The sequence below is a fragment of the Mustelus asterias genome, chromosome 9 (genome assembly GCF_964213995.1).
Source record: "Mustelus asterias chromosome 9, sMusAst1.hap1.1, whole genome shotgun sequence".
NCBI classification, from domain to species: Eukaryota; Metazoa; Chordata; class Chondrichthyes; order Carcharhiniformes; family Triakidae; genus Mustelus; species Mustelus asterias.
In genome coordinates, this window is record NC_135809.1 from 51,280,393 (window position 1) to 51,293,837 (window position 13,445).

Sequence of the window (13,445 nt, forward strand, 5' to 3'; positions counted from 1 at the left end):
AGGATCCAAATCAGGTTCAGGTCTACGATTCCAACACACTGAGCTCCTGAATTCTATTAACACACTGACCTCTTGAATTTAATTTGTCACCAACAGGAGTTTGTGGAAGGAAAGGATAGAAGGTAGGGAGGAAAGGGTAGAAGGTAGGAAGGATTTATTAGTACAGGAGGTGACTACCAGAAAGGTGGTTCTCCTTAATGACATGGTCAATATATATCCCTCAACTAACATTAATGAAAAGACAGATTATCTGGTCATTATTGCATTGCTGTTGTGGGAGCTTGCTGTGCGCAAATTGGCTGCCAACAATGACAGCCACTTCAAAAGTACTTCACTGGTTGTAGAGTGCTTTGAAAGGTCTGGTGGTTGTAAAAAGCGCTATATAAAATGCAAGCCTTTTAAAAAATATTATTTGAGGTTAATCTATTTTACAGGGCTCACTATCAGTTACGTAACTGGGAGTATCTGAAAAGTGTCTTAAAAGAAGTTATTGCCAAAGAGAGGGTCGACTTTAAATCAAATGCCCCAAGAAATTCAAACAGGCCATAGATTCCTTCTCTATTTTTATAAAAAATATACAAAAAGCTCACCGATCTGTCTCAACAGTAACAATTGTGAAAATGAAGACAGGGGTTGCATTATATCATGGGTGTCCAAACTCTAGCTCACAATCTGGTCCACAAAGTCCAGACAACATATTTCAGTTTGCAGGTACATTTCTTACTCATACAATAAGAAATCTGAATTTTATAACCTTGAAGTTTAGAAAATTATTTTCTTGGTCCTGCTGTCTTATTGGTGACCAAATACTAAATCAGACTACCAAGATCTTACAGCTTGAAAATATGCAAATCATTGGTGCATTAGCACAGTGGTGACGTTACTGAACTGGTAATTCAAGAAACTTGGGATACAGGGGGCTTAAATCCCACCATGGCAGTTTGGGATTTCATATTCACTTAATTAAATAAATCTGGAATAAAAATCTAGTATTAGTAAAGGTAATCAAGAAACTACAAGATTATGATAGAAAGCCCATTTCGCTCACTAACTTTCATTGGCAAAGGGAATCTGCTGTTTGTACCAGACTCAGTCGAGCCTACATGTGACACCAGACTCCTAACAATGTGGATCATCTCAACTGCTCTCTGAAATGGTCTAGCCAGACATTCAGTTGCTCTCAAGAAGATAGCTTAACATCGCCTTCTTCAAGACAATTAGGGATGGGCAATAAACACTGGTCTTGTCAATGATGCCCTTATCCTATGAATAAAATTTAGCAGCAACACTGATTTAAAATTTACATTTTAAGCCCCATTGTATAAAAATATTTGAATTTATAAAGTGCCTTTCATGGCCTTTGCACATCCAGAGGCATTCTTTAACCAATTATGTACTTTCGTAGCATCATAACCATTGCAATATAGGGAACACGGCGGTCAATTTGCTCACAAGGTCGTACAAACAGCAGTGAGATAAATGGTTAGATAACATGCAGTCTTTTTCTCATGCACCTAAGTGGTGCAAAAAGGCAAAATCTTTAACAGCTCCAGATTAGAGTAAGTTTTCTGAGAGAAAGATACTGAAATCAGAATGCTTACCTGGCGAGAGACAGAATTGTTTGAAGATTCTGAGACTGAAGACATAACGTTGGCAGCACTTCGTTTGTGAACACTGTTCATACCAGGCATTTTGGTTATTTTACTGGATTTACTGCTGGAACTAGAGTTTTTACGCTTTTTCCCTTCTGACTTGTCAAAAGGAAGGGGCAGCGAAGACATAGTATTGTGTGCTGCTAGTGCATGCTCCCCTGGGTGGTGCACCAGGGAAGAAACAGAGAGAGTGGGGTCAATACTGCTCACCACCATGCTCATGTGTTTAATAGAGTCTGTCGAGCTGCCAGGCAAAGAAGTCCGTCCTGAGGGGTCTATTTTGGCACTGAGTGCGTTGGTTCCATTGTTCGTATTGTGCACAGACATTGCGCTGTAGGAAGATGTTGCAGGAAATGAGTTCAATGTGGTGCCAGGGTTCAGCACACAGTTCCTTTTGTGCGACCCTGAAAATGATGAAGTCGAAGATGAGGTCTGTAACGACGGTGAAAATGGAGAGGAGGCAGGAGGTGGTGCCGGTGGTTTCTTCCTCTTATTACACGAGCCCTTGTCGCCGCGGGAAGATAGGTCCTTAACTTTCGAGGGTCTGCTGGTTTTTGTTTTCGGTGGTTTACTGAGTGACGGGGAAGGTACGACAACGGGCACTGGTGACAATAATGATGGGGCCTTGAATCCAGAGTCCATCAAATTAAACGCAGTTGCTGCCTGTGGAAAGGCAGCAGTGTATGACATGATGGAATTGCTGTCCACTGTGGTCACAAATCCTGCTGACGACAAGACTGGAGCTGTCATTACGCAAGATGGAGTGATTGGTGAGCTTGAAGGAAGATAAACTGCAGAAGGGCTGCTCAAAGACTGTAGCACTGATGCTGAGAAAGCTGTGGTAATAGGTGCTGCAGGAGATGGCATAGGGCTGTCTGCGGCAGGAGGGATTTTCCTAAAATTGTGAAGGAGAGAAAAAAACCCAGAAGTTTTACATTTAATATTCCACTTCTGATATCTGCATTTCTAAAGACAAACCAACAATTCTGACATCAAAAACAAAGAAATCAAAGTTTAATTTAATTTGTTTCATTACGTGGGATTGGTTATTTAATTGAACTTGAATAATTTGTGCAGTTCTACAGCAAACATTAATATAATGTTATGCTTGTGTGCAATCAATCATTTGTTATTAAAAGATCAGGAAGAGTATTATTGATATTAGTCAAGATATACTTCAGTAATATCTAAATGTACTCTCTGGCTTTCTGAATTCTCATTGTTACGATTCCTCCATCCGACCCTTCCTTCCAATCTATTCCCACTTCTTCCTCCCATAAAAAGCATCTTGCCTCTTTGTCTCACAGGCAAGATACAAATGTGAAAAGCCTTTAGGCCAACTTAGTTCATTCACTCAGAACAATGCTACAGTTTTTCCATCACAGTATCCAATTACTTAATTGATTTCAAGACTTTTTTCCTCCAGTATCCTTCCAAGATTTCCATTCCACATATTGGTCATTGTTGTGTGAAGAATTTCCTGTCATTAGTCCTAAATTTGCTTTTAATTATAGTTGGAACTAATGTCTTTTTACCCTGAAATTACCTCAGGCATCCCTTTCAAAACAGAATGATGCAAGCCTCTGCACTCTACTCTTATAACTCAGTCTTATGGCATTAAGATGAGCTATGTGGCTCCTTTCTCTGCTGCTTCTAGCTGCCATCGACCAGATGCATGGTGCAGTCCAGTATATGAGCTACTACCTGCCTGGCTGCAACGCCACCATTCAGCATCAGGAAGACAACGTTACACAGTGCACAATGGACAATAAGGATGTTTTACTTCCACTGAGAGTGAAGTTCCTCAATGAATGATTTAATTGAGAAGTGATAAAACCCATTCAAGTTTCACAGATAACTGACCCCACAACTGGAAAACAATTTCCATTAGAACAGGAACCAGCCTCATTACCACTCGATTATTCAGCCATCCATATAGAACATTAGATAAAATGTACATTTGCAGCCAGGTTGAGGTGAAAACACACCTGATACCGCCAGTATGTGACATAAAGATCAGGTTTTAGTACAGTATTTGTCAATACACTTATTAGGTGTTTATCAGGGGCTGAAATATAACTTTCATGTTCAAAACTGTTCACACGTTAAACTTATGAACTAGGGTGAATATTGGACTCACTTCCACATCTGTGAATTTAGATGTTTTTCTACCATTGAATTAAGTGCCAGTCGAAAACGGTCCCATCGTCTGTCAAAGACATAGAAACCTCTGCCCATCAAGCGACTCCCAAAAGTGCAATACTACAAAACAATGCAGAACAATTATTTTAAACCACATATTTTGAGATGAGAAAACATGAAAGAAACTCAAATTTGTTGAAAACAGATAATGAGCTACTGAGATAAAATGCACAACATACGCCTAGTGGCCTTGGGTGGTGCCCAGAATAATGACAGTCCAGTTTTTCAGATTCCTCTGCACCATCCATTTCTCCTTCATCACTGGATAATCGACTTGTTATATCTCCAATTATGGGCAATGGTAGTTCCAATACTGCTGCACTGTTAGATGTAGTACCCATACTATTTATGCTGCTGGTAGATGAAACCCTGCTGAAAGCAAAAAGACAAACATTCAATTAATTTGAGACTGTATTTTAGAAGTTGGGTACTGATTTTTTGATGTAGGATCAGACAACAAAAAAAAATTACAGAATTACAAAGAAACAGATTATTTGGCAGAACCATGGTGATATTTATTCTCCTCATGGACAGTCGTCTTAACTCCACATGCCCACTTTGTTTCCATATCCCTTTCTTTACATTTCCTATCAACCTATCTATGCTATTCTTGAATGTTCACACGGTCATTACTTTAATCACTGAATGAGGTCAGTGACCACAAGCTCGCAAGGCCTATCCTTTTAGACTTCTCAATCACTGAAAACTATTTCTATCTACTCTGCCCCATTCCATCATAACTTTCAACATTTCTACCATCTTGGAATCTTCTTTATTCTAACAGAGGCAGTCCCAAGTTTTTAAAGCGTTCCTCAAATTTGTACTTCCTAATACAAACCAATATTCTAGTGAATCTGTGCAGTAGCCTCAGTGTTGCCTCAACATTCTTCCTGTGATGTGCAGCCTAAAACTGCCAATGGTACCCCAACTGCGGTCTTGCTAAAGTTGAAAGTTTATTTTAATCCCCACTTTTTTGTTCTATACTTTTTGCCATACAACTCCATGCACAATAGATCATGTGACATTATTAAATTATTTTCAAACAATTTACATTTATTTAGCATCTACCACCATCACAGCAACAACGAGACACCTCAGTATAAATTGGGCATTGAACCAGAAACTTGACTTATTGCTGTGGCCCCAGTACCCCATCCTTTAACCAGCAAAGCAATGGACACAGGTGAAGCCCAACTGTGGCATTTTTACACATAGCTCTATTTAATACAAACTCCATTAGACATAAAGGTCCAAACAAATGTATCCTAATTACTTATTTTGGATTTTTGGCAAAATCACCTCATTTTATTTGCGGTTTTTTATTAACATTGCTGCAAGATTTTGAAACATTACACAGTAAAAAGCAGAGATGAACAGAAGTGAACAAAATGATACACAAGTCACATCTTTGTTAAAACTTTATAGTTAAAATTAAATGACAGATTGCTTATCAAGGAGTTATCATTTCTCAAATTAAGCTCACATCCTCATCCCATGAATACATTTGTAGAGAATTTTCCTAGATACGTGTCCATTTAAGAGAGTATCGTCCTATCATGTTGACCTTCTCGTGCTCTGTTGTCTCACTTTCATTTTGCCCCCCACCTGCACTAACTCGCTAAGCTCTCAAATAAGAATATTTGTCAAACTAATAAATAAAATCCATTTTAGATTGCTCTGAATAGATGAAAACTCCCAATTATCAACTATTTTCAAGAGGGTTGTCTTGTCTTAACATGATTTGACCTTTTCAAACAAGGCAATTAAATCAAGGAGGTGCACTATTTTTGTTTTATGAACACAGAATGTGCATTAAACAGCAAAGCTTACACAACAGGAATACCTCTTTAATTCAGATCACTGTTGAAAATGAAGCTTAGAGACTCTATTTGAAGGAGAATTACTACACAATCTGTCAAAAAGTATTTCATCTGCGTTGTTCCCTTGGATATTATGGATAATTTCTCAACAGAAAGTAACAAAAGATTTTTGGTATTGTTTGCAATTATTTCATTGTGACATTGATGTGCCCCAACATGAGCAAAAATGCATCAGAATGGAAGAGGTAAATTTATTATTATTAACTATTAGAACCCAAATTAAGCTATTCAAAAGGCCTTTGCTCATGTTCTCTACTCCTGTTATAAACGTTTCACTCTACCACAGGAAGCATAGTTAATTTGTCAATCAACGGCGCAAAGACAAGTTTCATAGTTCTTAATCACGATAGGGGACTTTTCAGGGTCTTGGTTGGGTCATCATAGGCCTCAAAGTAACCATTTCTAAATTAACAGACTGTCTGCAATCCCGGCACAGTGGTTAGCACTGCTGCCTCACAGCTCCAGGGACCCGGGTTCGATTTCTGGCTTGGGCCACTGTCTGTGTGGAGTTTGCACGTTCTCCCCATGTCTGCGTGGGTTTCGTCCAGGTGCCAATAATAAATAAATATCTCCACAAATGCACATTTAACAGGCTGTACTTGGATAGAATATGCGGGGCTGGCCAGCAATGGTGGGCTACTACGCATGTGTCGATCTCCGCTCTGATAGATCGGCAGGAAGAACTACCGTTTTCCCACATGTTAAGATATAGGAGCAGAATTAGGCCATTCAGCCCATTGAGTCCACTCCGCCATTTAATCATGGCTGATATGCTCCTCATCCCCATTTTCCTGCCTTCTCCCCATAACCATTCAACTCATTACCAATTAAAGATCTGTCTAACTCCTCCTTAAATTTACTCACTGGCCTAGCATTTACCGCACTTTGGGGGAGCGAATTCCAGATTCACAACTCTTTGGGAGTAGTAGTTTCTTCTCAACTCTGTTTTAAATTTGCTACCCCTTATCCTAAGACTATGACCTTTCATCCTGGAATGCCCCACAAGAGAAAGCATCCACTCCACATCTACTTTATCAATACCTTTTATCATCTTGTATACCTCAATTTGATTCCCCCTCATTCTTCCAAATTCCAGAGAGTATCGGCCTAAACGGTTCAATCTCTCTTCATACGACAAACCCCTCATCTCTGGAATCAATCTCATGATCCTCCTCTGAACTGCCTCCAATGCCATTACATCTTTCCTCAAATAAGGGGACCGAAACTGTGCACAATACTCCAGGTGCGGTCTCACCAATGCCTTGTATAGTTGCAACAATACTTCCTTACCTTTATATATTTTTTCCTTTAGCTATAAATGCTAATATTCCATTTGCTCTCTTTATTATCTGCTGTACCTGCATGCTAGTTTTCTGTGACTCATGAATGAGGACACCCAGATCCTTCTGCCCTGGAGCACCCCAAAGTCCCTCCCCATTTAGATAATAAGTCACCTTCCCATTTTTCCGGCCAAAATGCATGACCTCACACTTATCCACGTTAAACTCCATCTGCCACATTTTGGCCCACTCACCTAAACTATCTATGTCCATTTGTAAGGTTCTTATTTCCTCATTGCAACTTACTGACCTGCCTATTTTTGTGTCATCTGCAAATTTGGCTATAGAGCCTTCTATCTCTGTATCAAAGTCATTAATATAGATTGTAAATAGCTGGGGCCCAAGGGCTGAACACTGTGGCACCCACTAGTTACTTCTTGCCATCCAGAAAAAAAACATTTATCCCGATTCTCTGTCTTCTGTCCATCAGTAAGAAGTTTAACAACACCAGGTTAAAGTCCAACAGGTTTATTTGGTAGCAAAAGCCATCAGCCAGTCACCTATCCAAGGTACTAAATTACCCTTAACCCCATGTGATCTAACCTTGTGACTTAACTTTTTGTGCAGCACCTTATCAAACGCCTTCCGGGGATCCAGATATACTACATCTACAGGATCCCCACTATCCACTTTGCTGGTTACATCCTTGATGAACTCTAGCAAATTAGTCAAACATGATTTGCCCTTCATAAAACCATGCTGACTCCGATGGATAGCATTTTGACTTTCCAAATGTCCTGATATTGCTTCCTTGATAACTGATTCTAACACATTCCCAACAACAGATGTTAAACTAACTGGTCTGTAATTTCTCACATTTTGCCTCCCTCCCTTTTTGAATAAGGGCTTTACATTAACATTTTTCAAATACACTGGAACCTTTTCCACGTTCAGGGAATTTTGGAATATTATAACCAATGGATCCACTATCTCCGCTGCCACTTTCTTTAATACCCTAGGATATAGGCCATTAGGCCTGGGGGACCTGTCTGCCCTTAATCCCAATAGTTTGCCAAGTACCTTTTCCCTATCGATGTTGATTGTTCCAAGTTCTACCCTTTCCATTACCTCTGACTTGCCTGTTCCTAAAGGAATGGTACTAGTGTCCTCCATTGTGAAAACTGAGGCAAAGTATTGATTTAGCATCTCTGCCATTTCAGTGTTCCCCACTATTAACTCTCCAGTTTCATCTTCCAAGGGGCCAACATTCACCCTAGCAGCCCTCTTCCCTTTTATATACCAATAGAAGTTTTTGCTATCCTTCTTGTTATTTTGCGCTAATTTTCTTTCGTAATTTACCTTAACTCTTTTTATTACTTTTTTAGTATCCCTTTGTTTATGTTTGGAAGTTTCCCAATCTTTCAGCCTGCCATTGGCCTTTGCAATATGGTATACCTTAGTTTTTGTCTTTATATTGTCCTTGACCTCCTTGTTTAGCTATGGATGTTTTTTTAACCCCCCCTTACCATCTTTCTTCCTCACTGGGATATATTTTAGTTGTGAGGACTTGAGTATCTCTTTAAATAACTGCCAATGCTCATCCGCTGTCTTACCTTTTAGCCTTCCTGCCCACTCTACTTTGGCCAAATCTGTCGTCATGCCACCTTCTTTGTTTAATTCCAGAATGCTATCTCTAATACATTCAAAGAACAAAGAACAAAGAACAATACAGCACAGGAACAGGCCCTTCGGCCCTCCAAGCCCGCGCCGCTCCCCGGTCCATGATTGAATCCTGAATCCAGGATCCCCGCCCAATTTTCCAGCCTATCTACATACCAATATCCTATCCACCGAGCTGTCCCTCACAGCTACGATGCTTTGTTCATTACAACCTATTAACTCACCCCCACCCCCCTATTCCAGACCATGTGATCCCCAGGGAGAGGCGAAAACCCAGAGTGAAAAACCCCAGGGCCAATATGGGGAAAAAAAAAATCTGGGAAATTCCTCTCCGACCCCCTGAGGCGATCGAAACGAGTCCAGGAGATCACAATGGCCCTGATCGGAAAATGCTTCCCAACCCTAGTCATTTCCACTTCCATGAACACCATATGATTTCCCTACCCCCGAGACAGGTTCCCAACTATCCGCAGTCTCGCTCTGTACTGGCACCAGCAAGATGATCATAGAATGAAGCCTTGAAACGAGAAACAAGGAACAATTAGCCCGCGCCGCTCCCTGGTCCAAACTAGACCACTCTTTTGTATCCCTCCATTCCCACTCCGGTCATATAGTTGTCTAGATAAGTCTTAAACGTTCCCAGTGTGTCCGCCTCCACCACCTTGCCCGGCAACACATTCCAGGCCCCCACGACCCTCTGTGTGAAATATGTCCTTCTGATATCTGTGTTAAACCTCCCCCCCTTCAAAGAACAAAGAACAGTACAGCACAGGAAACAGGCCTTCGGCCCTCCAAGCCTGTGCCGCTCCTTGGTCCAACTAGACCAATCGTTTGTATCCCTCCATTCCCAGGCTGCTCATGTGACTATCCAGGTAAGTCTTAAACGATGTCAGCGTGCCTGCCTCCACCACCCTACTTGGCAGCGCATTCCAGGCCCCCACCACCCTCTGTGTAAAAAACGTCCCTCTGATGTCTGAGTTATACTTCGCCCCTCTCAGCTTGAGCCCGTGACCCCTCGTGATCGTCACCTCCGACCTGGGAAAAAGCTTCCCACTGTTCACCCTATCTATACCCTTCATAATCTTGTATACCTCTATTAGATCTCCCCTCATTCTCCGTCTTTCCAAGGAGAACAACCCCAGTCTACCCAATCTCTCCTCATAGCTAAGACCCTCCATACCAGGCAACATCCTGGTAAACCTTCTCTGCACTCTCTCCAATGCCTCCACGTCCTTCTGGTAGTGCGGCGACCAGAACTGGATGCAGTACTCCAAATGCGGCCTAACCAGCGTTCTATACAGCTGCATCATCAGACTCCAGCTTTTATACTCTATACCCCGTCCTATAAAGGCAAGCATACCATATGCCTTCTTCACCACCTTCTCCACCTGTGTTGCCACCTTCAAGGATTTGTGGACTTGCACACCTAGGTCCCTCTGTGTTTCTATACTCCTGATGACTCTGCCATTTATTGCATAACTCCTCCCTACATTATTTCTTCCAAAATGCATCACTTCGCATTTATCCGGATTAAATTCCATCTGCCACCTCTCCGCCCAATTTTCCAGCCTATCTATATCCTGCTGTATTGCCCGACAATGCTCTTCGCTATCCGCAATTCCAGCCATCTTTGTGTCATCCGCAAACTTGCTGATTACACCAGTTACACCTTCTTCCAAATCATTTATATATATCACAAATAGCAGAGGTCCCAGTACAGAGCCCTGCGGAACACCACTGGTCACAGACCTCCAGCCGGAAAAAGACCCTTCGACCACTACCCTCTGTCTCCTATGGCCAAGCCAGTTCTCCACCCATCGAGCCACTTCTCCTTGTATCCCATGAGCCTTAACCTTCTTAACCAACCTGCCATGTGGGACTTTGTCAAATGCCTTACTGAAATCCATATAGACGACATCCACGGCCCTTCCTTCATCAACCGTTTTTGTCACTTCCTCAAAAAACTCCACCAAATTTGTAAGGCACGACCTCCCTCTTACAAAACCATGCTGTCTGTCACTAATGAGATTGTTCCGTTCTAAATGCACATACATCCTGTCTCTAAGAATCCTCTCCAACAACTTCCCTACCACGGACGTCAAGCTCACCGGCCTATAATTTCCTGGGTTATCCCTGCTACCCTTCTTAAACAACGGGACCACATTCGCTATCCTCCAATCCTCAGGGACCTCACCCGTGTCCAAAGAAGCGACAAAGATTTCCGTCAGAGGCCCAGCAATTTCCTCTCTCGTCTCCCTGAGCAGTCGAGGATAGATGCCATCAGGCCCTGGGGCTTTGTCAGTTTTAATGTTCCCTAAAAAACCTAACACTTCCTCTCTCGTAATGGAGATTTTCTCTAACGGGTCAACACCTCCCTCCGAGACACTCCCGGTTAACACGCCCCTCTCCTTCGTGAATACCGATGCAAAGTATTCATTTAGGATCTCCCCTATTCCCTTGGGTTCTAAGCATAATTCCCCTCCTTTGTCCCTGAGAGGTCCGATTTTCTCCCTGACAACTCTTTTGTTCCTAACGTATGAATAGAATGCCTTAGGATTCTCCTTAATCCTGCCTGCCAAGAACATCTCGTGCCCTCTTTTTGCCCTTCTAACTCCCCGTTTGAGATCTTTCCTACTCTCTCTGTATTCCTCCAGAGCTCCATCTGTTTTCAGTTGCCTGGACTTAACGTACGCCTCCCTTTTCATTTTAATCAGATCCTCAATTTCCCTGGTTATCCACGGCTCTCGAATCCTACCTTTCCTATCTTTCCTTTTTACAGGCACATGCCTATCCTGCAGCCTTATCAATAGTTCCTTAAAAGACTCCCACATGCCAGACGCGGACTTACCCTCGAACATCCTCTCCCAATCAACATCCACCAATTCCTGCCTAATCCGGCTATAGTCAGCCTTCCCCCAATTTAGCACCCTGCCCGTAGGACAGCACTCATCCTTGTCCATTACTATCCTAAAGTTAACAGAGTTGTGGTCACTATTTGCCACATGTTCCCCTACCGAAACTTTGACGACCTGACCGGGCTCATTTCCCAGAACTAGGTCCAGTATAGCCCCCTCTCTAGTCGGGCTATCTACATACTGTTCCAAAGAACCTTCCAGTACGCATTTTACAAATTCCTCCCCGTCCGGTCCCCCAGCTCTAAGCACTTTCCAGTCTGTGCCAGGGAAATTAAAGTCCCCCACTACAACAACCCTATGTTTTCTGCACCTATCCAGAATCTCCTGACATATCCTTTCCTCCACTTCCCGTGGGCTGTTGGGTGGTCTGTAGTACACCCCCAGCATAGTGACTGCACCCTTCCTGTTTCTGAGTTCCACCCACAGCGACTCAGTACATGACCCCTCTAAGTTGTCTACCCTCTGCACCGCGGTAATATGCTCCTTAACTAATATCGCTACTCCCCCACCTTTTTTAGCCCCTCCTCTGTCTCGCCTAAAACACTGATACCCCGGAATATTCAGCTGCCAGTCCTGTCCTTCTTTTAACCAAGTTTCCGTCACCGCAACCACATCCAAATTCCGCACAAGCATTAAGGCCCTAAGTTCGTCTGTTTTACCCGTTACACTCCTCGCATTGAAGCAGATGCACTCCAGACCTCCAGGCCCAGTCAGGTCCTCCTCCTCCAGAGTGCTCCTCTTCTTAGCTAGCCTTGCCCTGGCCCCCAGCTCGACCCCAGCCTCAGTATTTACTGACCTCCTGTTTTGTTCCCCACCCCCCTGCCACACTAGTTTAAATCCTGCCGAAACACTCGAGCAAAACTCCCAGCCAGGATATTTGCTCCCTTCCAGTTAAGGTGTAACCCATCCTTTCTGTACAGTTGCCATCCTGACTTGAAGATTTCCCAGTTATCTATGAATTTAAAACCCTCCCTCTTGCACCAGTCCTTTAGCCACGCGTTCAACTGTAGAATCTCCCTGTTCCGAGCCTCACTTGCACTAGGCACCGGGAGCAGTCCAGAGATTGCTACACTGGAAGTCTTACTTTTTAGCCTAGCACCCAACTCCCTGAATTTCTCTCGTATGACCCCCCTGCTCTTCCTACCTACATCATTTCCCCCAATGTGTACAATCACATCCGTTTGACTACCTTCCTTTTTAAATATGCTTCCTACCCTCTCGGAGACATCCAGTACCCCGGCACCAGGGAGGCAGACTACCATCCTGGATTCTCGTTCAGTCCCACAGAAGCGCCTGTCCGTGTCTCTAACTATTGCGTCCCCCACAACTATCGCTCTCCTAAACCCCTTCTTTCCCTTCCGGACCCCTGAGCCTGTCCCCGTGGAGGCGATCTGGTCCTCGTGGCTTACCCCTGGAGGGTCATCCCCCTCCACAGAATCCAAAACAATATACCTATTGTGGAGGGGGACAACCACAGGGGATCCCTCCACAGACTGCTCACTCCCTTCCCTTCTCCCATCTGTTGCCCATCCCTTTCTCTTATGGGAGACTGCCACTGGGGTGCTTTCTGGCACATCACCCTTCTGACTATTACCCCTCCTAACCGTGACCCACGTGTCTTCCTTCCGAGACCCTGGTGTCACTACCTGACTATAACTTTTATCTATGACTCTCTCATTTTCCCTAACTAAACTGAGTTCATCGAGCCTCAGCTCCAGCTCCCTTACACGATCCTTCAGGAGATGCAGTTCCACACATCTGGCACAGATATGGACTTCCGGGAGGCAAGTTGTCTCCAGGAACTCCCACATCCCACACCGAATGCAGTATACTGGC

The 13,445-nt window shown here is 43.2% G+C and overlaps 1 protein-coding gene across 7 annotated transcripts in view; it reads right to left on the reverse strand.

The window, feature by feature from the left end:
- Positions 1–13,445, reverse strand: part of LOC144498684 (ataxin-7-like protein 1) — a 243,914-nt gene that overhangs the window by 19,346 nt on the left and 211,123 nt on the right. For 5 of the 7 annotated variants that reach the window (XM_078220168.1, XM_078220165.1, XM_078220170.1 and 2 more), the window contains 3 exons: positions 4,034–4,226; positions 3,793–3,914; positions 1,602–2,547 (listed from right to left, as the gene is read on the reverse strand). In XM_078220168.1, coding sequence (XP_078076294.1) covers positions 1,602–2,547; positions 3,793–3,914; positions 4,034–4,226 — 1,261 coding nt within the window. The remainder of the gene's footprint in view (positions 1–1,601; positions 2,548–3,792; positions 3,915–4,033; positions 4,227–13,445) is intronic. The other 2 variants (XM_078220169.1, XM_078220166.1) reach the window with 1 other exon arrangement.